We start from the raw sequence: 26554 nt of genomic DNA, 5'->3' as shown, positions 1-26554 counted from the left end.
CAAAGGAGAATGATTTTAAACTAAAGGGGTTGTTTAATTTCCCCCTTCCTTCCCATTTTCCAAGCAAACAAACAGCTTGCTTTCTGTGCAGGCTGATTAAAACCGGTTTTTGACTACACGGACTTACAGGGATTGTATTTTCTCTGAATGGACTTGTGTGTGGAGAACACAAGTGAGTCACTGGTGAAATAATTCAGTGGGGTGGAGGATGATAAACCAGCTAACACCGGAATGTCATATTTCATTTCCTCTGCTAAGATACCAGCAGTGAGTTTGCTGGTTTTCAGTGGGAAATCATTCAGAGCCACAACAACTGAAGAAGCGGTGAAGGACAGAGCATCCTGTCCAGAGGTTTGCTGCACAGAGAAGCTGTGGGTGCCCCATTCCTCGAGGCACTTGAGGTCAGGTTGGATGGGGCCCTGGCTGGCACCGCCCATGGCAGGGGTTTGGAACTGGATGATCTTTAATGTCCCTTTTGACCCAAGCCATTCTATGACTCTGTTCTGATTCTTGCTGCCCTGCTTGCATGTGAGTCCTGGATAGGCACAGACATAGGAGGAGAGAGATGGATTCCTCCTCTTTTCTCGAGTTAAAATCACTGAGGCTTTGCAGACCCATCCACAGTCCCTCTGTGCAACACTCTGATTTTCATCAGCTGTTTATGCATAAATGGGTGATTTCTAATGATTCCCCAGGTGCTGCACAGGAAAGGGAAGGGATTTCCCATGAGGATATGTTTGTTGCTTTCACCACTGTGGCATCCACCTCCCCTGGGATACGTGTGATAGTTAGTGCTGTTTTTATTGCTCATTAGTGCTTACTGTAGGTGAGCTCTGCAGCCAGGAGCCAGGTGGCTGCAAGGGCTGATGGACCACGAGATGTCACTGCAGGCTCAGCCCCAGCCACAGAATCCCCTTCGTTTGCAAAGCATCTGAAAATCTAATGCAGTCAGTGCTCGTTATCACCAAGGGGGGAAAAGTAGAAAAGGGACAGTTTAAGCCAAAGGATAGAATGTACCTAAAATCTGGGCTTGATTGGAAACTATCGAGCTGCAGAACTGAAGATTTGAGGCCAGTGTTGATTTGTTTGGAGCTCTGAATTGCTACCTTGTTTGTATTATCTGACAGCTAAGTGATTCCTGAGCTCCTCGCTTGCTGTCTGCTAAGATTAGCGTTTGCTTTCTTTTCTGTTTTCCTTTGACAAGCAGAGATCTCACAAGATAAGCAGTGCTGCAGGAGAGCTGAGCATCGTGCACCTGAGCTGTGTGCTCAGCACCAACCCACACCTTCAGATGGGATTTAGATTCCCCAGGTATCAGGGGTGCATGAGATGTGCCAGCAGCCTGGGCCAGCTGTGTGATCCCTGCTTGGGATCATTGGCAGTGCCACATACGCATGGTGCCAGCCACAGCATGCCTCCAGCACGACCCCTATGTGGGCAACAGCTGCTTTTCTAGACCCCTGCTCGCCCAGGGGCTGCAAAACTATCTGGCTGCTGTAAAAAGGCAGCAAACCCATTGGCTTTCACACAGGACCCGCAGGGCAGCAGACCATCGTGCAGCAGGACCAGCAAGGGGATGGATGTGTGGTACCTGCGGCTGCGTGCAGCACTTGTCACAGAGGTGCTGCTGTCCCCTGTGAGGGTTAATGTTATTTTCAGACACCTCTGCATTGCAGCTGAAAATCGGAGAGGCTGGGAGCAACCTGCTGAACAGGAAACGGCTCATTAAATACATACTGTCACCGATTCATAAGAGAGTGTGAAGACAATATAATTACTGTAATTATGGCAGATACTTGCTGCGGAGTTGCCATTTGTGTTGGGAATTTTATCCTCTCTGTATGGCAGGAGGATTAAAAGAAGCAACCTATAGAGCTGCCAATATGTTCGTGCCGCAAAGGACTTACTCAGAAGCTGTTGTCTGGTTGTTCTGCTTACAGAAAGTGGAGCTCCATGAGCTGCTGGCATCCCAGGGGCAGAGCAGAGGCAGGGAAGGCTGCTGGTCTGCTTTCTTCCTGCTGCAAAGGAGGCAGATTTTGGCTGTGAATTTGAACCCACCCTATGCTATGCAGGCCAAGGTGGCATTGAGAAGGTCCACAGCAGCAGCATTTATGATATCACAGTGTGAACATTAGTCTTTTTCTTTTTCTTTTCTTGGTTTCTATTGATCCCAGTGTTCCCATTTACAGAGCTCAGTGTTTCAGTGACCATGGTTTCTCCTCTGCTAAGGCTCTCCTGTTGCCTCAGAAAATTATCATCCCATTTACTTAATAAGGCTGACTCCAAGCTTCAGGCATTGGCCTGCCAAGTTGATGCACAAAGGTGAGTGAAACTGGCCACTTCTCTGTTTGCCATCCTCCCCTGCAGGCTTAGCTGGGGAGGTTTGTGCAAGGCAATGCAAGTGGAGGCACACAGCTCAAGAGTAATGAGCCTTAAAGTCACCAGCGTCTCACATCTCCTCTCTTGCTCTACTGATGGAGAGTAAACTGCAGGTAAACTTCAGAAGTCATGTGCAGTAAATGTCATACATTCTTATCATGCCCAAGCCCATGTCCATTCACAAGGTGTCTTTCCACAGATATCACACCTGTGAATCTCAGATTCAGAGATGAGGTAAGTGGGGAAGCAGAGCAGGAGCGTGGGAATGAGCCTTAAGCTGCCTAGTTTGAGTAATGATTTCATTCTGGCTGATAGCAGCGAGAAGTCAAGAGGGGTGAAGACAGCGCCCTATTTCTCAGTGAGCTAATAGTGACCATCGGCCTACTTTTTATTGGGAGTGATTACATTTTCCTTTTCTGATCCTTACAGCTCTCATCTATTTGCCATCAGCAAGCTTGCCTGCTTTGCCCGTGATGGGATCACACGTTCACCAAAGCCACTCTTGTCGCTGTATGGGAACACGTTCCTCCCTGCCTCTAGAAGCTGAGGATTGGAAGAGGTTATGAACATCATTGACCAGATTTTCTTCAGGTCACTGAAGGGAGTTTGACGCTGCCATGATGAGCATTGCAGGACTTCAGAATGCACCAGCATGAATCATATAATCATAGGCTGGTTTGGGTTGGAAGGGACCTTTAAGATCATCCATTTCCAACCCCTGCTATAGGCAGGGACACTTCCCACCAGACCAGATTGTTCACAGCCCCATCCAGCCTGGCCTTGAATGCTTCCAGGGAGGGGCATCCACAGCATCACTGGGCAACCTGTTCCAGGGTTCTCATTACCCTTACAGTAAAGAATTTATTCCTAATACCTAGTCCAAATCTACCCTCTTCTGCTTAAAAGCCATTTCCCTTTGTGCTTCTGAAAGAGAAGCATTTTTATGGGTAATCGCACACTTTATTTTATGAAGTGTTTACACAGCTATGCCCTTTTTGAATGATCAGCTCCCCTGGTCTTTGGGAGGAGTGTCAGCTCCAAATGTCATGGCCAGATCTAGAGGATGCCTGCTTGGGGGCCCTGCCCACCTGTGATCTTCTCTCCCTCTACCTGGGGTCTACCTGTCTGATGCAGGTAGGTAGTGATGGGACGAGGGAGAATGGTTTTAAACTAAAGGAGGAAAGATTTAGATTAGATATCAGGGTGATGTTCTTCACGGAGAGAGTGGTGATGCACTGGGACAGGCTGCCCAGAGAGGTTGTGGATGCCCCATCCCTGGAGGTGTTCAAGGCCAGGTTGGATAGGGCCCTGGGCAACCTGATCTAGTACCTGGTCCAGCAGCAGGCAGCACTGTCTGTGACAGGAGTGTTGAAACAAAATGATCCTTGAGGTCCTTCCAACCCAAGCCATTCCATAGTCCTACAGCCTCGGGCTGTAACCAGCTTATTAACTGGGTCTGTCTCCATCCACCCCTGACTGCATCAGCTCCTGGGGAGGTATCATTCCTCAGATGAGCTGTGTCAGGTCATGCGATATTTCTTTATCTCTTAATTATTTCACAGCATTAATCACTTTCCCTCAGGCTGCTCTTTGGTCTGCCTTTTTAAAGCAAACAGAGCTGTATGTTGTACAGATGCAAACCTGAGTGTCTCTGAGAAGAAAACGCTCTGTGTCTTGCTATGATACAAGACTGGTGCAGATTCTCAGCTTTACAGAGCTCTCTGACAAAATCTAGTTTCTTAGTGTTTCCTTCAGTTCAAAGACAAATTACAAAGGGCAAAAGCACAGTTATTTTCTGGTATTATTATCTGATATTCTTAGCTTCGTTATCCTAATATCTCCTTCAGTCTCTGTGGCACCTCACCAGTTCAGTCATGCTTCCTGGCTGAGTGCAGGGCCGGTGATTGTGACTGGATGCTCTCCATTCCTCCCATTTCACATGAGTCACAGGCCTGCCTCCTGCATTCCCCTGCGTAATGACTGACACAAAGAGTGGGGAATTAGAGACATACGCGCACACATGTAGATATATATACAGACATATACTGATCACAATTAAATTTGTACTGTCATTCTTACCTTCCCAGTGTATGACACCTGTCAGTTGACTTAAACGACTCCTCGCCATTTCTTCATGTTCTGCATCTCCCACAAGTCAGCTCCACAGATGCGTCAGGAATGCTTCCTGATGGCTGCATTGGAACAAATGTGCAGGTGAGGTCAGGAGCCATTTATTTCTTCAAGTATTTGCATTGATCTGGCACTAATGGCTCAATCTCTTTGCTGCCATCCATCAGTAGGACACATCAGGCCATGCGGTGTTCTTTGTTTTTAGAGGTATGAAGTAGCAGTCCATCACTTCCACACCGTTGCTGTGGCCCTGAACGCAAAATAGCCCACTGCGAACTCCTGGAGGTTTGAATGGAAAACTCTTCAGTATCACTCAGAAATACAAGTTTTAGGTTTATCAGCTCCTTGTTGGCTTGTGAATAAAGGCCACTATCAGTGTGGAGAAAGTGGGGGCCTTCTGTCCCAGACATAGAGTCATAGAATCATAGAATCACAAGGTTGGAAAAGATCTACAAGGTCATCCAGTCCAACTGTCTTCCCATCACTGTTACTACTCCAAGCCACTAAACCAGATCTTGTAGCTCCTCATCCAGATGCTTCTTGAACACTGCGAGGGATGGCAACTCCACCATCTCCCTGGGCAGCAAGTTTGATTATGGTCTAAAGTTACATCGACTTTCACCTGTCTGCTGTCCATTCAAAGAAGAGGCAGAAGGAGATGGGCCAGGTTAGTCTAGGGAGAGTTGGATAGAGACAATAGTAAGATGCTCCATCAGTGTCCCCCAGCTAAGTGACACTGAAGTGCTACATGGAGGAAGTACTTTTTGGGGAGCTATCAGCAGTCTAAAACTGTACTGGTACATTCTTTTCTCTGGGTTAATAAAAGCATTTCATGTGCTTCAAGTTCTTTGTAAGAGAAAACATAGCTAATTTTAGTTCGAATGGATGTTCATTTGACGTGTGAATTTGAATAACTGAGATAAATTATTGGCTTTTTGGCATTAAAATATATTAAATGACAAATGCTTTTTGCATACTGAAAGGCGCTTCCTCTCTCTAGCACCTAATGATAAAGCTGTAAGGCGTAAGTCTCCCGGATTTGCAGGAAGTTGCACAGAATGGTCTAATAGGTCATCTTCATCTCTGGCTTACATGGTAAATAAGAATAATAAAAACAAAGGTTGCAAAGCATTCTTACCATGGCTGAATCAGCTGGTTTTTTTATGGGCCATTTATTCACTGAGCAATAAATATTCATGGGTTTTTCAGCAAAGACGTGGTGCATAATTAGTCTTGAGAACAATTAAACAAGACAACCAACCTCATTCTACAGCAGATCACAAAGGACTGAAGCTGAGTGATGGGCTTGAGTGACAGCCCGATTACACCTGACAGTTGCAGCAGTCATCTGATTCTTCAACAAAAGTTTCCTCGTTAAAAACTCATAGGAGTCTTAACTGTGACTCTTAAGCATGGGGGATCAGAAGGTTGTTATCAGTTGATATAAACAGTTGATGCAGCTGATACAAACAGCACTGTCCGTTATGCTGCTAGAATCATAGAACACTTAGAGTTGGAAGGGACCTCTGAGGGCCATCTAGTTCAACTCCCCTGCAATGAACAGGGCACCACAGGCTGCCCAAGGCCTTGTCCAGCATGACTTGTTATGAGCTCCAGAGTAGAATTTCAGCCATGAAACCCCTCACCTCATGGATTTACCCACCCACACAATGGCAACTCAGGAATCAAGAGGTTTATCCCATTGCTTAGACTACGGGACCTCAAAAAAATATATCATGTCTCTTCTAGAGAAACCTGAACAGCAAAGATAAAACAAGAACCAAATCATCTGTTCATTAATCTGCCTAATAATTCTGCAGCTGAGATTGAAGCTGGTTATTGTTTGTATTATGTCATTATGTTTATTATGATTTATTGCACAGTGGATTCTGCTTCACAGCAAAGAGCAGGTTGCCTCAAAAATTAAAAAATCTCTCACTTATTAATATATTATGAGCTTTTCTATCCCTTGGTGAACAGCCAGGAAGGGCCCCAGGGGCAGCAAATGTAATGCAGATAATAGGAAGACGTGCCTGTTCTCTGTGATAATGAAGAAGGGAGAGAGTGTGCTGATGGGGACCTGCTGGGGGTCTTTAGGTGAATACCAGAAAATCTGTGTTTTTCTGTTTCTTCCTCATGCTTATTCTATGTCCCTGAGCCTCCTCCAGAGCCCAGAAGGCCAAATATATCCTGGGCTGCATTAAAAAAGGGGTGGCCAGCAGGGAGAAGGAGGTGATTGTTACCCTCTGCTCAGCTCTCCTGCATCCAGACCTTGGGCTTCCAGTGGAGCTCTTGGAGCAGGTCCACAGGAGGGTCACTAATATGATCAGAAGGTTGGAGCATCTCTCCTATGAGGAAAGGTTGAGGGAACTGGGCTTGTTTAGCTTGGAGAAGAGAAGGCTGCGGGGAGACCTCGTTGTGGCCTTCCAGTACTCCCCCAGCAAGGGGAACGCCTGTTTACAAGAGTGGATGGTGATAGGACAAGGGGGAATGGTTTTAAACTGAGATGGGGAGGTTTAGGTTAGGTATTAGAAAGATGTTTTTCACACAGAGGGTTGTGACGCACTGGAACAGGTTGCCCAAGGAGGTTGTGGATGCGTCCTGCCACAAGACGTTACCAGATCAGATTAGGAAAATGTTTTGATATTACGATACTTCTCTCTCTACAATGTACATGAGATGGCTCTTGGAGTACTTTCCCTCACATGGTGCGTTAAAGCTGTTCTTTTATTGTGCTCCTGAGGCAGCCCTATAAAGATGTAGGGTAATTATATCAGAGCACGGTTTTCAATTAGAACATTATTATCTCACAGAAAATGACTAAATTGTATCCTCTTTTCCCACAAGTCTGCAAACACTCTTTCAGTTTTTATCAAAACAGAACTCGTTGGGTTTCTGCAGGCATCTATCTCTAAGAGTGCAGAACTAATGGCTGACAAGTCAGAATCATAGAATCATAGATCCACTAAGGTTAGAAAAGACCTCCAAGATCATCCTGTCCAACTGTACGCCTGCCACCAATAGTGACCTGGGCTGCAAGCGCACAGAGCTGGCTCGTAGCGCACACTGCTGGCTCATCATGGGGCTCTTAGTTCCTTCCATGTGGAGCTGAGTTGTTCATAGAATCATAGAATCACAAAATCACAAGGTTGGAAAGGACCTACAAGATCATCCAGTCCAACCATTCTTCCATTACCGTAGCTAACACAAGCCACTAAACCAGATCTTGTAGCTCTTCATCTAGGTGATGTTCAAAGGAGTGTTTCCTGGAAGCGTTGCCATCCATGCACATGAAGGACCAATCATTACTGCGAGTGCTTGGGTATATTTGGACTCAGCAGTCCAAAACTCAGCACTTCTACATGGCCTGTCACATCTGATCATTAATAAAAGACACTTCCTATTGGCACAAAGAAGCTGTTCCAGACTCTTGCTGCTCTGATAGCTACAAATCAGCTTCTATTTCATGGCCCGTTTATACTCATTTGCTCTAAATCCTTTTTTTTTTATTTTGTTCTTTTCTTTATACCTGTTATATTCATAGGGATTAAATGTAACCACTCGGCCTTCATCTTAGTAGGGTACGCTAGCTGAACCCTGAAGGTAGATCCAAAGAACTCATTTCCCACACTTCTGCCTTTTCCGAAGGCAATTCTTGTCTTTTCTTTTTGTTTCTTCTCTGCTGTTTTGATATATCACGATGCCTCACAATACACACAGATCATTCTAATTTCAAGCAAATATTGCTATTTTCCCAGTACCACAAAAAGTCAGCAGTGTTGATCAGTAAGACTCACCATGTGTTTATTCACTACAGTAACCCACAGGGCCACATCAGCCTTGGCACATAGCCTTCACATTGCATATTATGAAACAGGACAGCCTGAAGACTGAACCTGAACAGATTAAAGAAGGGAAAAAGGTGCACAGTCACCTCTACTTCATAGCTCAGAAGCAGAGATCAGACAAGAAGTGTCTTCACAGCTACTGAATGACCACTGCATCCTTTAGCAAGACTGAGCAGCAAAGCTTTATGTGCGTTAAGGATAAGCTCAGTATGCATTATACTTAATGCAGATCTTATGTGCTTGCATAATAGAAGCAGTGGGTCCCCATCCCTGTAGGTGCTCAAGGCCAGGTTGGATGGGGCCCTGGGCAACCTGAGCTGCTGGATGGCAGCTCTGCCCATGGCAGGGGATTGGAGCTCAATAATCTTTAAGCTTCCTTCCAACCCAAGGCATTCTGTGATTCTATGATGCTATGATTTACATTGACTGACTTCAGGGATTCATGGAGACCAGTCAGCTGCCTAGTGAAGCAAAAGTTAATGCCTCTTTGCATCTGTCCCCATCAGCATAAAGCCCTTGATTTGTTCCAAATACTCTGGAAAAAAATGATGAGTTCTTTCAATCTTGCTCTTTCATCACACTCTCTTCCACTGGCAAGTTTTAAATGTGTAGAAGAAGAGATGTTAAGTGGAGGGAACTGTCCTGTCCTCTTCAGTGCCCTCTCATCAGCATTCTGTCAGTGGCACCCTAAATATAGAATCATAGAATTACCCAGGTTGGAAAAGACCTTGAAGATCATCAAGCCCAAGTCATCAAGTCTATATCTTAATGAACTGGGCGCATGTGGAACAGTCAGTATCTCCTGGGGAGAAAATGAATAGCCAAAATCTCAGGTAAAGCATGGATGAACTTTCCTGCAAATAAAATGTCAATTGTCGGGCTGTAAGTAACCTGAGGCAATCAGTGCGCTGGGGAAAGAGAGCACAAAAATGACCTCAGGCTCTGAACAAGAGGGAACAGTCCCTATGAATATCTTCCAAAGAGGCTTCTCCAGTGTGACACCTCAAACACAAACACAAAAGGCAACACACAGAACGGGAAGATTAAATATAAACCAACAGATAAACCACAGTTGTTTTTCTACAGATATTTGTTGCACAAAGGCAGGATTTGAGCTGAGCAGATTCTAGAAGGGACAAAGACCATTTCTTTCAAGTACTGCACAGACCTCCCTCTCATACAGTATGGCCAACAAAAGTGTTTCACTCTGTTTTCAGTGCACCTTTCAAAACCTCTGGAGATGCTTTGTGATGTTGTGACATGCTTTCTTAGCTAATTTGGCTGAAGGTGAGGTGAACTCTAACCCTACATCATTCTCAGCTAACGTTTACTGTTTCCTACATCCATCCATGCTAGATTTACAAACCTGAGGATCCCGTGAATGCAACTGTACTTAGAAGAAAATACATGAAGCATCCAATTTAGAGCATATCAACGCTTAAGGCCTCCTATGTGCATCACTTTTGGAAGACTAGTGGAAAATGCTGAATAACCTTGTTCTATTCTGCTTTAGGCTAAAGAACACTGACACCGTCCTGCTGGGAACTTCCTTACTTACCCCAAATCCATAAAAACACTTCTACACCTGATCGGACAGCGAGTCCTCCATTGTCCAGAGTCAACCTTGGAGCACAGTGCCATCTGCTGAGAACTGAGGTACTTGTGCAGCCCAAACACAGACCATCACATCTCACCTACAAAGGAATGAGAAAACTCTTAGGATTTGGTAATTTACAACCAGGCCTCAAATAACAGCACTCTGCTGAAACAGGTTTTCAGTAGGAGCAGCAACGAATAGACTCAATGTTTCACCAAAAGGGGACCATTTGAGTCTGTGTGCTTGGGTATCCGCCAGAGGCCTGATGAAGTCTATCTCCAGGCTGAGCAGGCTCCTGACTTGGCATACATACAACTGCAACTAGACCTAAAGTTGTACCTTTTGGCATCTGTAGCTCAGTTACACAGAGAGCTCTTGAACAGACTCAAAAGGAGCTCAATATACAGGGTCTGTTGTTCCATGCCGGTACTGCTCCAGCTGCCTACAGAGCTGTGACCACCTCCTCTTGGCACAGGAAGATCTTGAGGTCCCCAAGGAATCTGGGCTCTTAATCAAATAGAAACTGTCCTGGAAGGAAATTTCACTACTGAAGAAGGCACTTTTCTTTCTGAAGAGCTTCACTGACCCCTTGTTGTCTCCACCACCATCTTAACACTCACAGTCCTCTACACACTTATGCCCTGTGGTGGCACAAAGAGAGAACACATAGGCCTCACGTAGGCCTTGGTTCCTGTCCTGAGCTACCAGTGGGAGATGTTTCCTCATGAATCCAATTCAACACAAGGCCGTGCCAGCACTTGTCCTAGTTGGACTTTTATTAAAGTCACTCTCTCTATAGGTTATCCAGCACATTTGGTCCTTTTCCCATTTGCTGTTTCTTAGGCCTAGATTCCATCAGGGTAAATTGTCCTGAGAAAGGAGAAGTGTGAAGCAGGCAGTCTGATATTGTCTCATTTTCTGCTTTGTCTCTTGGGCATTGGCCCAATAAACTGCCATGGAGACTGGCAAATAAAGCTGACTTCCCCAAGACAGTCTTTAAGGCAGAAGCACAGCATAGCAGCTTCACACAGCTTTGTAATTTCTTGTGACAGCCACACAAAAGAAAGCTCCTTAGTGATGCGAGTGAGAAGAGACTGTATGATTTTGCATGAATCAAGGGGCAAAAAAGCATTTCACAAAGTCCTCTCACATCGAGCTCTGCAGCTCCCAGACCATCCAGGAACATGGGGACACTGAGCTCCTGGTGTCCTCTTTTTCCTCCGCACGCTGACCATTAAGGGACATGGGAACTCATGGCACGGTGCTTGTCACACTATGGCAAAGAAGAATTAGGACCATACAATATCATGCTCTCTAGTTTGGCCACTCAGGCCTTAACCATGTCACTGTATTTGATTGCAGTATATTCTACTGAATCACTGTGATAAACTGGCTAATGATTAAGTGCTGATTAACTGCTACTAACATTATGGCTTACTATGAATAACCTGCGAATTGCTGTTAAAACTCAGGTTGTATACAATCATTCTGACACACGTCTGTGTCCTCATGCTGTACCTCTTGGAACACCAGTGGAGAACATCAGGAGGCTTCCAAGAGAGTGTTCCTTCTTTCTTCATTGACCCTACAGAAGGACTGGGTTCCCTGCTTAAGTGCTAAACCAGCCCCTGCTAAAGGTCAATGAAGTTCCTTCCCTAGGACTTGCTGCTGCCTCTTGATATGACACCCAGTGCTCCTGGAAGTGCCATGATATTGGTGCTGAAAGTCACACCTCTTCTTCACAGTGTTTGTGTCTATGTGTCCCACACATTTGCTGACCCAAAGGCAGGTGAAGATACTGCTGTCAAACACACTCATTTTTCTTTTCTTGCCTGACCGCAGTGTTGAAGCCCTTTTCTCAGTGCGGGGCCTTTAGCAATGCTCTAACCTGGGAGTTATATTTGCAGTGAGCTGTGCTGTCACTTATCCTGGAGAAGTTCTGTGCATGAAATCCACTTTCCTCTTGCACAGAACAAGTGCTTTCCATAAAGCAGTGCCACGCACACAGAAGCTGGAGGTAGCAAACTGTCACCTGCTGACAGAAGGCAAGAACTCACAAATAGACCTCTACCATGAGAGAAATAGCAGCGAGCCAGCACTTAGGATGTGCAAAACAGCTCCATCAATTGCATTCGTAGGAAGGGGGGAAACTGCACGAAGAATGGACTGAGTGCTTCATATTCACTACTGATTTTAGGATATACAAATATATTTATTTTAATAAGAGCTTTAGTGAAGGGATCACTGTTTCCCCTCTGGCAGAGGCATAGCTGAGCTGGGCCCTTTGTTTCCCCCTGCTGCGTGGTGGAGCTGCCCGAGTGGGCTGTGGCTGTTGTGAGAGTGGGAAACAAGGGGGGGTTCAGCTGTGACGCCTGTGCTCCTGCATCCCACATCCCTCACCCTTCATCCTGCATCCCACCTCCTTCACGCTGGCAAGAGGTGTGTGAATGAGAGACTGGGAGGAATAAAAGCATCATCCCAGAGCGGGCTCTCTCCCTTTGGGCTCCTGCTGAAGGCTGGATTTCGTGGTCTCACAGCCCTTATCTCCCACGTGTGCTGTTGAAGTGCTTCAGATCCTGCAGCGCTCTCAGGTAAGGGATCAGTTCTCAGTGGGACCCCGCACCTTTCGGCACATTGGGTGGGAGCTGAGGCTTTAGGAAGCATGAGAAAAGCTGCCTGCTGCATTCCTCACTGCTGCATGGGGCATCTGAAGTGGGAGTGGGCACAGCTAAGTAGGCACAGCTAAGTTGGAGCAGACTGAATAGTCTGCTCATGCTGTGGGTCACAGTGCTCTTCTTTTGACCCACATAACTGAAGCATTTAGGGTGAAAATAACGACCAGCACAACAGTTCAAGCTAAAGCTGCTCAAAATAAAGAGAGGACCAGACTATAGAGTCTGTGCTGCAGGGACTGAGCTCCACTACTGGCCATGAACAGCTCACGAGAGCTGAGCCAAAAGCCTGCTCTTGTCTTTTGCAATTTTTTCTGACTGTGGCTGAGTGACTTTGCATGTGACTTTCCCACAAGCTTTCTTCAGCAAACCAAGGACAGGCACTGTATTAGGGGGGGTCACCTGCACTGCTTTTGCATAGAATCATAGAATCATAGAATTATCCAGGTTGGAAAAGACCTTGAAGATCATCAAGTCCAACCACAGCCTAACCAGAACCCTAACTCTAAAAACCCTACACTAAATCATATCCCTGAGTATGCCATGGGTCTGCATGCCATGGGTCTGCATGCTGCATGCAGTTTCCTGCAAGTTTCAGCCAACATTTAAGCTCAGACAACGCCAGTTCCCAACATCAGCATAGCCGTTCCCTACCTGCCTGCTGAATGGCACTCCAGCAGCCTCATGCATCGGCACGCAGGAAGATATTCATCTGCAGCACGCAGCAGCTTCTGCAGATATGCTGAAGGGCTGAGCAACGGGGCAGCATGCGTTTACCTGGGAGAATTTTGTAGGTGTTTGTCAGTCCTGCAGGGGTCAAATCTGGGTTCTGAGGAATAACTTGATGCCCTCTCCTAGCAATTGTGTGCACTATGCCCTTGTGTGAACGTTCTGTTCATAGCCAACGCGATTTGCTTTATCTTACCTGTTAAAACCACAAGCCCAGAGCTCCCTTTCGGTCATTTCTGAACTCCATCGCTAGATGGGGACATGCTCACATACACTGAGTCCTCCCTCTGTTCGTCTCCACTGCTTTTCCTTTAGCGTTCAGGTAAGAGTTAATTTAGATGGAATACATTTTACCCTCTGCTTATAGAAATACAGCTTTCCCATCCACACACAGGACAGTTTGGTGTCCAATCAATTTCTAATGTGGCATTAGTTTTGTTAGCAAGTCATTCTAACCAGGGAGGTGTTTGAGTCACCATCCCTGGATGTGTTTAAGAGCCGTTTGGATGCGGTGCTCAGGGATATGATTTAGCAGAGGGTTTTTAGAGTTAGGGTTCTGGTTAGGCTGCGGTTGGACTTGATGATCTTCAAGGTCTTTTCCAATCTGGGTAATGCTATGATTCTATGATTCTGGACATTTCTATTCCAGGCTCTTTATCATCTTTGTGGTCCCTTTGCTTGCACAGCTCAGCCACATCTGGTAGGGATTGGACATATGATGGTGTAGGTATATGGCCATGCGTTGCCTGTCTGGTGCAAGTTTGTCTTCACCACCTTGCAGTCCTTGTAGGGTTTGGGCCAGCTTGAGCTCTGCATGCACAGTGAGGAGCTGTGCTGGAGATGGTTTCATGTCAGCTTGGAACAGAATGTGGCATGCTTAAAATACCACTTTTTAGAGAATTACAAAGAAAAGAAGCTGATTTGGGGCATCACCACACATGTCCCTTTCTGATCAATCTTTCTTCTGCACCTCAGAGCATCCCCAGTCTTGTTTTTCTCACCTATTCACCCACTTGGTGCTGATGTTGGTCCTTTGCTGTCCCAGAAGCTTGGAGCACATACACATGTGTGTGAGAGCTTTCTGAACACCACAAACACTCCCATTGGCACTGGATTGGACTATTTTACCATCCTGTGTTGTTTTATGCCCAGCTTGGATGACTCACTGGCTGCTCATCCCTCACCCCACATCATAAAAGTTCTTCATTACAAAGACCTACTTTCTAATCCAGCTACTTTCTAATCAAAGGCATTTTGTTCTGGGCTCCCTGAAGTTTGTAGTTTCCATTCCACGTTCCTCTTCAGAATACTCTCTGATCTCAAAAGTCTCTTCTTCCTCTCTTTCTCCCTTTTCTTTACTGTGCAAACTGTACTTGTAGAGGGTGGCAGACAGCAATGGGCAAGGCAGGGAGCAATGTAGAAGCAGGTTTTATGTCACCAAAAACCAGACTTGAAAGGCTGTGAAGGCCAGAGAAGGAAAATGTCTCCCAGAGTGTTTGAGTGCACCACGCTTTGAGAGCTACTGTCTGCATTTGGGGCTGACCTGGGGGGATTCTGGGGTAGTGAGAGACTATTGAAGTGTGTGAATCACTCTGAGCCAGGATATTTAGTTAGTTGAAGACACTGCTGATGATTTTCATAACTCTATTCACTTCTGTATCCCCACAGACAGCCCAAAAGGTGCTACACAATGCCAGCCGGCCTGGAGAAAGCTTGTCACCGCTGCATATCCAAAATTGCCAGCAATGGTAAGGCAGCTCTGGGAGCAACCTCTCTATATTTAAACAGCCCCACCGCTAATTGAGATAGGTCCAGAATAAAGTTAAAGTCAGGTGGCACCAAGTCCCACCTGAATTTTCCTTTACTTCCCTGCTTTCCTTTTCCTTTCAGAAGCGATTTTAAGTGCTGATAGAGCACCCAGGAGCAGTTGCATCTTGAAAGTATCTCCTCTGTACTGTGTTATGTGGATTAGAGCAGATTGAGCAGAGGGTTAAAAGCCAATAAACTCCCACTGCCTGTATCTCCTTTTCACTCTGAGTTGCACGCATTTTTTCGCTTTCGCTTTTAATCAGCAGCAGTTTCTAATTCCACTCAGATGTACAGAGGAGAAAACTCCTTCATCCACTTGACCACTCAGCCTAATTGATACTTCACCCACACAGCCGACTGCAGCTGTCAGCCCATGGCAATCACCTCGGGGTCTTTTACATGAAAGCTTTTGGCTTCACTTGAACAGCTCTCAAAGTTCAGAACAAACTTTAACTTGTGATTCCTACTGTTTCCTGATACTTAAATGACTCTGAGGAGTCACCCAACTTGTGCGGCATCATTGACACTGTTTTCATTCTTTAAGCAATTGAAGTTCAGAACATTAGGGCAAGATTAAACGACTGACCACAAAATAAAGGGCAAATTCACTCCTCTCAGTCTCTTGCAAAGCAAATCAGTGGCTCTTTATGTAATGCCTACACTGTATTTAAAAAGCGCATCTGGAAATTAAGCACAAGGGGCCAAATTCAGCACTGAAGTCATGACATTGCTGTAATTTAGTAGCTAGAGACATGGCATAAAATTCAGGCAAGCTGTTCCGCAATATTGCCTAACCCCCGAAGTGCCTATAATCTTTATGTGCACACCCTCACCATTGGGTTGAATGTTCCCAGGTTAATGGCACCTCCTTCTAAATTGTTGCTGAGGAGAACAGCATTGCTGGTGTCAACCAGAAACTTAAATTGTAGGTGTTGTGATGCTGGCATAGCTTGGGTACGCAGCTACTGGTTATCAGATCACAGTCATACAAGCTTTTCTAAGCAGACAGTGGTGAATGGCATGTAGCAAACAGCTGGAGGCTGAGGATGGGTTTGGTCTGAAGCTCGACTCTATTGCACTCTCTTCACTCCCAGTGGTGGCTTTGCACTGGGACTGCAGACATCTCCAAGGCCCTCTCAATACTGTGCCCATAGCACACTGTGACACTGCAAGTGGGAAAGCTGTTCCCTCTCCTCTTTCTCTGCCGTGCCTGCACATTTGGGTTGCTCACGGTTGCCTCCCAAAGCGGGGCCTTGCTCATGCTGAACACAAAATGGCTGACCCAGCAGTGGCGGTGCTGCCTGATGCCCTGACAGCAGCTCCTTAGAGCAGGTGCTATTCTGATGTCCCTCTGAACCATGCCTGGGCTCATTTACCTCGCTCAGCTGTGGTTTTAGACAATGCCAGTCTTATCTTGCCTCTTTTTCTAGGCCTAGGTCCTGGGGCTCCTCTGACAGGTTGGTGCAATGATTCTGCTGACTTAAAGCTATTGCCAGTCACATGTGGGAAACTGCATGGACAGCAGCTCTGTCTGCAGAACCGCCTTGCCTCCTTGCGGCAAATTGCACTTTATTGAGCAATTTGTCTTCAGACCAGACTGGGGCAGCACAGTCCAGGCAGATGCAGGCAGAGCGTGTGTATTCTGTCTGAGGAGCATCTCTCTGAACACCCCCCCCATACACAACGTATTGGGGAGAACGGTCTTTAGCTCTGCCAGTTGTGCAGTCAATTGTTGAGAGTCTCACTTTGCTGAACACGGCTGGAAGCCTTCCCAGACGATGCATCTGCCCCTCCAATTCCAGACCTAAGAGGCTGAGGCTGAATGGGGAGATAATGAGTAAATACATTCCCAGCGACTGCTGTGGGAGGAGAATTAATGAAGCATTATCTCTTGATCTGCAAGTTGTCCCTACTTCCCATTTCTCTCCTCCAAAATCAAGCTTCTGGGTAGAGATGCTAGACACATACAAAACACCTGTGTACCAGACACATAGCCCCATAAATGTGGGCCTTGCTGAGCCTCTCAGGGCTCATCACAGCATCCCTCCCCACCTCGCCATGCGCTGCCTGGTGAAGGAATGGCATGGTGCCACCTCCGAGTTGCTCCTGCAGGAACAGGAGTAGGTGATACCTCCCGTAGGTTGGTGACTCCACTCTGAACTCATGCCTACTTCCACAGTCTATGCCTACCACACAATTTGCTTCCTCGAGCAGCTACTTGCAGATCAAGAAATGTTCTGCAGGGATGCTCACTGCAGAATTTCCTCATTATTGCTTCCCCCTCATTTTCTGGAGCAGCATCTCACTTTAATATTGCAGAGTGCTCATGATGAGGCACAGAGGTGGCAGCCCTTGCAGAATACAGGCTGCTCACATCATTATTGACGCTATTATTTCTGGTTTTCTGCAAAGGTAGACACTCACCCTCAGTAGCATCAGACTGTGCTTGGAAAGTAACGGGGCTCAGAAACAACAGCAGCTGTTTGAGGTGTTACTAAGCACCTCAGACCCTCTCATCCAAGGGAAGGGTTGATGCACACCCCTAGAGCATCCCTCCATGGAGCCGGAGCTTATCCCTTCCAGTGACCAGCTGCTCCCTGCCTCTGTGTCCATGTGCTGAGCTGGGTCAGGGAGCAAGACTAGCCCTGAACTCTTTGCTTCTGTAATAAAGATCACTTATTTAGCTATCAGGGAAAACCAAGTGTAATGGCATTACAGCTGCTATTTGCTTTGCAAACAGACACGGCTCATCAGTTGCCATGGATTAGCTCATGCGATCTGCGTGTTATCACACAGTAACCTGGCAGTGCTTGTAGCTGGTGCAGGCTAAGCAAGCCTTTGCAATCAGACATTTAAAAGTAGTAGCAGCAAAAGTACTTTGTGTCTCTCATTGTTTTATGTAAGAGCTAAAATGTATTAATTAAAAAATGGAGGCTTGGACTCTGGAAGAGCAACAGGCCAATTCCTGGTCCCATCGTCTCAGATGCTGCACAATGTGATATTCCCCCTGCATCATGTACACTACAAAACACTGGATGGAACTTCTAAACTCCAATAACACTGTCTTTATTTTCTCTTTTTGATCATTATTTTTTTTCCCCATTCACAGCATGCTTTATATTTGGGCTCCTTGCTTTCCTTGCCTTACCGCTGTCCATGACTTTTACAGGTAAGTTGTCTACTGAAGCACGTTTGTCATTTGAATTCCTGACACTGCCTGGCAGGTTAATGCATCCTTTGGGAGAAAGGACTTGGAAGCCTTGAAGTTTCCAGCCATTAGACTTGTGCACTGATAATTAAGCTTCAGGCAGCCCACACTGTATGGAAGGGAGTAAGCAGTTCTTGAATTCAGAAAGTACTTGTCTTAAATACACCTCCAGCGTGGGTCACTTTAGCATGGGACAGGAGTCAGGACGTTTGGAGACCTTACTGACACATCCTTTTAATCTGACAGGGGCTGGATTTCTTTATATCCCACCATAACTCTGGATTTTCTGGCAGTGCGTTGCTTATCTGGAGGGCGTCTGAACATTTTCCATTGTTGGGCTGGTCCAGATGACCTCTAAAGGTCCCTTCCAACCCAAACCACTCTGTGGCTTCTTTTCACCATGAAGCTGCTGATGTGTTCTGTGTCTCAGATCTATTTTAATTCACTTTGCTTCAGCTCAATTGCTGCTTAGGTTACCAGCAACTGGCAGAGGTCTGTGGGTGTTTCAGCTCTGTCTGTGGGTGGAAGCTCAGCATCCGACACATGAGAAGATTTCATTAATCAGGCTTCCTCTATATTAAATGCACTGCAAAAACCCTGGAAGCACAGGACTGAAGGGAAGACAAGACTGTCTAGTCTGCTATTTCTCCACCTTTTGGAAAGTGCGACCTGTTTCTTTGGCTCATCTGTCTTTTTATAACCACCCGAAGGCTGGCTTTGCAAGTAGAATTAAGGATCAACATCCCTAGGAGCCTATTTCAGCATCTTATTGCTCTCTCAGACAAAAGAATTTTCCCCACATCAAACCTAAGTCTTCTCTATGGCAAATGAAATAGACTGTAGTCTGTCCTACACACCAAGATATATTGGTGACAGAGGAATGAGAAGCACAGAATAATTAGCTCCTCTGTTTAACATGCAGGATTCCTGTAAATGCACCTCAGAAGGAAAGGTTCTCTGTACCAACTCATGGGCTCTCGTTTAGTTTATGGTGCATTGCAAGTCCAGATGGTTTCTAGCAGAGCGTTTCCCTATCAGACATCTCTTGTTTTTTATTTACATTTAGGTTTTCTTTTCTAGATGTAGTTCTCAACTTTATCAGATGTCGTGTATTTGATTCTGAAAGTCTTTTTCCAGAGCATCCAGACACTAAATATTAAGTCCTGTGCCCAGAAGCTTTAACAATCGTTGCATCTTGGTGTCCTTGAGAAGCTGTTCACCTTCTGCCTTATAATTAAAGAGTGATGGTACAAATGAGCTCTATATGCAGGCGTTGTGGGCAGGATAAATCACAACTCAGTCTGGACTGTACACAGCTGTAGCCAAGCTCGCTGTTCTGTTTTGCCCTTGCTGTCAATTAAGGGGAATGGGCATTTCTGACAGTGAAATTCCCATGGCCACCTTTAGATGTCTACAGTAGGATGAGATTACTTTTGAGGGACTCTGGACAACCAGCCCAACTGCAGGCATCTATTTTTGTCCAGAAATGTGAAAAAAAATGTGTTCAGCTAAAAGCCAGAACAGCTGCCTTTATCTGGGGTCTTCTGAATACCAGAGATGGCTGTGATAGGATGCTGATTAGGGAGTCCTAATTAGGAATTAGGGAGCTCTAATTAGGGATTAAAGAGCAATTAGGAACTTCAGAGATGGCCTTGACTATTCCATCTCAACACTTAGGCTCCTATGCTTATCCATGACTTAAAATTGCTATTCATCCCATAAGAGGATTTTGGCTTTAGCTTTTCCCTAGGCTGAATATGCCTGAGCTGTGGAGTAGGGGTGAGAAGGTATAATTTCAAGTGTGGTACAGCTTGTGTGCACGCTGACAGCAAACCTTCTGGAAATGGATCCGCGTTGGAATTTGACTGCTTTTAAATGCTGTTTCTTAGGAATATTTTATAATAATATGGCCTCAAGTTGTGCCAGGGCAAGTTTAGGTTGGATATTAGGAAGAACTTCTTTACGGAAAGGGTAGTTAGGTACTGGAATAGGCTCCCCAGGAAGGTGGTTGAATCGCCATCCCTGGATGTGTTTAAGAGCCGTTTGGATGTTGTGCTCAGGGATATGATTTAGTGTAGGGTTGTTAGAGTTAGGGTACTGGTTAGGCTGCGGTTGGACTTGATGATCTTCAAGGTCTTTTCCAACCTGGGTAATTCTATGATTCTAGGATTCTAATACCTTTAAGATCAGTGAGAAATGGAAAGTGTATGGTAAGACATTAGCCTGGTCATCTCCCCCACCATACACAGAGCCCTTCTTTTTCCACAGCTCACCAAAGTGAAGAGCTAATGTCACTGTAACGTTGTGTTGTCAGACAATATTGGTATTCCACAGCCGTGTATCTTCAAAGGTATTTTTAGGGAAATTACACGTCAAGGAAAATACAGGTATTTATTATCCTAGCAAAAGCCTCTGGTTTTTTGATAGCAATCTATTTTCATGATTACAGAGATCGTGCTGGTGCACCTCCAGTCCTTTTGGCTCTTGCTTTCCTCAGAGGGAAACTGTGAGATGTTTTCAGATGTTAACAAGGAAATTACAACAGTATAAGTTAAAGCACACAGGTGAATAACTAGTAGCCCTGATAACAACTGCACACTAAAGTGCATATTGTAAAATCTTGGTAGCACTGTAAATCACAGTATAGATATTTTTACAAGCCCTTTGTTATAAGGTGTATTTCAGCCATTTTCAGCTGCCTGAGAAGAGCGGAGTAGTTACAGTGAGGACAATGCTGTGTGCCAGGACAGGTTACTGGGAGCACTGGATTCACAGCAGCTCTGTGGTCCATCTACCCCATCACCAAGAGCCAAAGAGGAGCCAAGCTGGTGCTCATGGAAAGGCAGCACTGATGCTCTCCTGCTGGTCTTGGTGTTTCTGAACAGAAAAACAACAAAAGAAAACACCCCAAAACTGGCATGTTTTCTTGTCTACTTTTTCCCCCTCAAACAAAATCTCAATAGTGCATTGGAAACTGCAATTGTCTGGGTTCCTACATGGAAATATATTCCCTAAGATCCCTGGCCAGCTGCTTTTGGAACAGGCTATTATACAGCTAAGGACTCTGGAAACATGGGCAGCTGCTTTCTGAAAATGATAGAATTCTCAGTGATTTCCCTGCTGCCCACCTTCTTAAAGCTGGAAGTCTGAATAGGTTTCAGCGTTAGTGGCAAAATGGACAAAAAATTGCAGCCTTAGAAACAGCAGACAGAAAGGAAGAGAGTCCACGCCCATCCAAGTCCAGCCCTTTTCAAATACAAGAGGCTTAGCAGTAAATATTTAGTCTGGAATAATACATATACCACTCCATTGCAGGTCACTGTGTATTATGACTAATGTAAGATCCATAGCAAAGCAGCCACAATCCAGGATATTTGTATTATGTCATGCAAGAAGTACAGGAGAGGTTTAGTACACTGGCGATGTTCTAGAGCACCCATAGCAGTGGATTTGGTGGGCAAATTGACTGCAGCTACAGAGGAAGGCAAAAAAAAACCCATCCCAAACAAACAAAAAAAAGAATCCTAAACCCACTCCCCACCAAATCACTGCTGTCTCTTTCCTGACACCAAAGTGCCTTTTCGATGTAACATGAAATGTTCCACCTAAGAGATGTTTAGCACTAAGGCCAGCACACTGCTTTAAGTATCCTGCATCGAGATGAGAACCAATTGTTAAGAGAAAAGTAAGAAAACAACCTAGAAAATGAGTTTTACAGCAAGAAGAAAACAGAAAATCCTTTCTGGCCTCTGCAACTGATCAGTAGAAGTCTTGAAATATGGGATCAATGACAATAAAATTATAGAGTAATGAAGAATTTAAACCTATTTAAAGGCAGCAGTGAGTAGGAGACTTGGGCAAATGATTCAGCTCAGCTAACTTTAGGTACTTACAGCTGGCTGTCTAGATTCCTTGTATAGTTATAGAGAGAAAGAAGCACTTTCAGGGCACAATTCATCTGACCTATTTTAAATGCCTATCTTAGGATGAGATGAATTGAATTTTAGAAGGGTCTATTTCTCCCTATTGACTATAAAGAGAGTCTAGGAAACTAGTTCAGATATAGATGCCTGCATTGCAGACATCTAAATTTGGACAGATGATTCTCACTGCCACAGACCTGTATCATAAGCTTTGGTGTCTAATGCCAGCATCAGCCTTGTAGCACCATACATTCCCTTCCCTAAAACTTACTCAGCTTTCTCATTCTAGCAGTAGATGCCAGGGTTGCCAGGTTCCCCAGCTCCATAACAACCAGTGCTTTTTATCCTCCAGCAACCAAACAGCCTAGAAATTTGAGCATCCCTCATTCCCTATGAGCTGCCTGGGAAACTGCAATGGTTCCAGGAGCTCCCACAAGCACTGGTGCGCAAGCTTCAAGGTGTCCAACTCAGAAACATGCCACAAACATGGTGCTAATAGGAGGGGTTTGGGAGTAGGTTATCAGATCTTTTGTTTTTTTACAAATGGTACTGATTTTCAATGCTTTTTTTCTACTTCTGATGAAAACTCCCTGACCAGCTCAGTCAATTGTTTATTTATCAGATGTTCAAACTGGAAGCCGGAGTCGTTGCATTTGCTCTCCTCCTGCCCTTTGTTTGCTTACATCCCTCAATCCTGCAGTGGGAGATGCAAACCCCACTTAATTCAGCTTCCACTTCAACAGATGCTGGGTGCACATCTTGAGTCTAATATGTGTACTGTACTTCAGTGCAGGATTTTAGTCTCCACCGTACACCTTGCTGCACTGTTTGATCATTCGAGATAACAAACATGATATTCATTTTTTGCTGTTCAGGAATGAAGTTTTTGGAAGATTGCCCAGTTCAGCCACTAATTCCATTATATCTGTTGGTGGGTGGCGTGATTGGCAGCTTAAAGGTAATGTGCATTCTATGTGTGAAAATTATTTGGTGTGACTAGAATTTGACTTGCTAGTTAAGGCAAAATGATGGTACCAGCCAGCTATGTGCACGCAGTATAGGAGACAGCTATCTGGATTGAACTGTACTTGTTCCAACACTTAAGGCACCCACCAGCCAAGTGAAATGCTAACGAGTTTCCTTCAGCATTGTCCCACACGCTGTGGTATGACTTTCTCTTACAGCGTATGTGCTATCAAACCTACTGGTAGAAGAGACTGCATAACATGGTTGGACTTAATCTTGCTATGTGAATGCTATGAGTTCTCCTGGCAAATGTTTAGACATTTGATCACAACTTTGGACTTATCTGTATATTCAAAGTCAATTTAACAATGCTTTAGAAAAGATCAGATCTGAAAGGTTCTCAGGCTAATGAATGGAAGCATGCATCAAAAATGCTGACTATTTCTTTGCTGTTGCTGATCATCTCAAAGCTGACGAGTGTCATGGTGCTTGAAGTCAACAAACAGGCCCCTGTATGGAAACCTAAGACCCACTGGACAGGTAGTTTTTCCTCTCCCATGTGTCATGAGCCTGCCTAAAATAAATGCTCACCTGAGAAGAACATGCTTTACTGGTTTGAACAAGCTAACTGGTTCCAAGTTCTCAGTGCTGATGTATGATATCCAATGGAAACAGCATTTTTTGGCCTGTGTTTGTGCTGGACCTCAATCTCTGTTTCTCATAACCTTTGCTAACAACTGGGCCAGGAGAACAGCTGGCTTTTCCAGCAAGTATTTAGTCAATACACAGTGGAATAGTTCTACAAGGTAGAGCAAGAGAATCCTGTTCTCAGTTGATTCACCTACATGGTAATGGAAAGCAAAGAGGGGAGACAAATCCACTCACTACTAGACAGGAACTACATTCCTCAGTTCATTTAGCAGTTACTCTAATTTGTTCTTAAAAATCTCCAAGGTGGAAACTGCTGCCATTTCCCCACATAATCTGTTTCCATGCTTTTCTAACCTGCCACTGGCAAGTTATATTTCCAACATCTGGCCTAAAAAATCTCAGCAAGGATCTATCTCATTTTTGGCTCCTCAGATTCCTCTGACCTCATTTTCTCACACTTGATTTCAGTTCGGTCCAAAGGCTGGCAGTGCTCAGGAGATGCTCAGACTTTCCACAGCCAATTTACTCATTCCCTTTTCTCCCCAAATTGCTCCAGGTGACTCTGCTGCTGTACGACTCAACCAGGATGAGACAACTGCTTTCCAAGTCTGTTGTGATCGATGACGATGATGACGACGAATACCCATGGAGGCAGAACGCCCACAAGTACTACATTCATCTAACCCTCAGCCTCTTCCTCTTCCTCTGGTTCATTCTTGGAAACTACTGGGTGTTTTCAGTGTACCTGCCAAATTTCATCCCACCTTTCCACCAGCCTCAGGATTACTGTGACAAAACCCTGTACATTTTTGCTGTTGGTGTTCTCGTTATTAGCCACACTGTTCTCTTCCTCCTCATCTTTTGTAGCTGTTGCATATATTTTTTTTCCAGGCAAAGATACTCTTCAGAGGAAGATTAAATGCCACATAAATAAAGCTCCAGATGTTTAGGAAAGGGTGTGCAAAGGAAAGGCAATAACTCACCCTTATGTGTATCTTTGTTGTACTATATAAATGTATGTTAGCAGTCAACCGCAAGAGGAAATTGTAAATCACGTTCCAGTGCCATTTGGAAATAGCTAAACTAGAATACAGCTTACTCAATGTGAAACTGCTGCTACAGATGCCAGGGTGCAGTCTTGCTAATTTCTATAACCCTTTTTTAACTCCTGGATTTTCTACTTGGAGTGCTAAATTCTTTAGTAAGTTCTTGAACATGACAAACTCCTCTAAAACCAGGTTCCTTATGTTGTTTCTGCATAGTACATATTTGCCTGTAAAAGTAGCCATGTTATCCCCTTTACTGGGACCTGAACACCTCCATAGCCTTGCTGAGGTATGTTACTGTCCCCGCATTAAAGATGCAGGAGTTGAGGCAACAAAAGATAAAGGGCTGCATTCAGACCACTTTGACTTTAGACTTTGACAGTGACTTAGATGCTCATCAGAAAGCTACCCAGGCCACTGCTAGACCAGCCAGTTAAGTATCTGGGATAGCAGTATGAGTATGTATAAGAGGAGATTGAAAATGGCCCCAAGATCTCTCCTGAACTTAGACTAGAAAGTGTCCATATCTACCTTTGGTGCTAAGACACTTTCCACATATCCAATGTATCCAAACTGAGCCAAGGCCACCAGGAGATGAGCTACGGAGCAACAGATCCAGTTCTTTAACCAGGACTCAGCAGTTCCCAGCCTGGGGAGACTCATTTCTCCACTTTTTATATAACATTACATTGTCGGTACCTCACCAAGATGCTTGTCAAACCACGGTGATTAAGTTCACATTGAAATGGATGAGGCTATGTTGGTATTTTAAATACAGAATGAGGCAATAAGACATGAGCAAGAATGTGAGAATCTCAGGTGGATGTGCTTACTGCAGCAGTTCTGTGAGGGTGGTGTGAATGTACACCTGATTTGTTCACCGTGGTGCTGTACTTAAGGAAATCTATACTTAATGGATAGATGTAACAAATACAGCTTTTAAGCCAACAGCAATATCAGCTTTAAAAGCATCAGCATGAACAGAGACAATTGTTTTGTGACATGTAATGGAACGAGCCTGTACCTGGTCCTGGGAGGTTGTTTTTTATGTGCTGATGAATGCGGTATAAAACTGCTCTTTCTGCTTTTTCTTTTATTCAGATTTGTTAATACGGTCAAAGTGGAAGGGCTCTCCTCTACACAAGCATGAGGATGGCCCCAGGCACAGGAAGCAGATGCAGGCTTGGGGTATCTGTGGAAATCACCTGTGAACATTTACCTCAGAGCCATTGTGTAGAATAAGGGTGCATTTGGTCCAGAGAGATTTAAGCTTCAAGAATTATTTAGTTTCAGAAACCTAGTCTTAACAACAGGTGGGATAAAGGGTAGAAGAGGAGACATCAGTGTATGTAGCACTCCCCAGCTCTGCAGCAGGAGTCAGAGATATGTTGTCCCTGTTCAGAAATTCATCGTATTCCTCCCTCCCTCCCTCCCTCCCTCCCTCCCTCCCTCCCTCCTTCCTTCCTTCCTTCCTTCCTTCCTTCCTTCCTTCCTTCCTTCCTTCCTTCCTTCCTTCCTTCCTTCCTTCCTTCCTTCCTTCCTTCCTTCCTTCCTTCCTTCCTTCCTTCCTTCCTTCCTTCCTTCCTTCCTTCCTTC

At 45.0% G+C, this 26554-nt stretch overlaps 1 protein-coding gene and 2 long non-coding RNA genes across 3 annotated transcripts; 2 read left to right on the top strand and 1 right to left on the bottom strand.

The window, feature by feature from the left end:
* Positions 1-4163: 4163 nt before the first annotated feature.
* Positions 4164-10009, bottom strand: LOC146762796 (uncharacterized). The gene is made up of 3 exons (XR_014942146.1): positions 9916-10009; positions 4459-4571; positions 4164-4359 (listed from the first exon to the last, which is right to left on the bottom strand). It is a non-coding gene; the product is annotated as an uncharacterized LOC146762796 (long non-coding RNA).
* LOC146762797 (uncharacterized) lies at positions 4472-5491 on the top strand. Its single transcript, XR_014942145.1, has 2 exons — positions 4472-4593; positions 4715-5491. It is a non-coding gene; the product is annotated as an uncharacterized LOC146762797 (long non-coding RNA).
* Positions 10010-12001: 1992 nt separating the features above from the next.
* On the top strand, positions 12002-26046 carry TMEM272 (transmembrane protein 272). Its single transcript, XM_032442111.2, has 5 exons — positions 12002-12545; positions 15024-15103; positions 18274-18333; positions 23171-23253; positions 24469-26046. The coding sequence occupies exons 2-5, from the start codon at positions 15046-15048 to the stop codon at positions 24829-24831; spliced, it is 564 nt and encodes a 187-aa protein (XP_032298002.1). The 5' UTR covers positions 12002-12545; positions 15024-15045; the 3' UTR covers positions 24832-26046.
* Positions 26047-26554: the final 508 nt, after the last annotated feature.

This window comes from Coturnix japonica, chromosome 1 (genome assembly GCF_054131305.1).
Source record: "Coturnix japonica strain WE chromosome 1, WE-NBRP24, whole genome shotgun sequence".
NCBI lineage: Eukaryota > Metazoa > Chordata > Aves > Galliformes > Phasianidae > Coturnix > Coturnix japonica.
The sequence above is the reverse complement of the archived record's forward strand: the minus strand, read 5'-3'. Positions and strand labels throughout refer to the sequence as shown.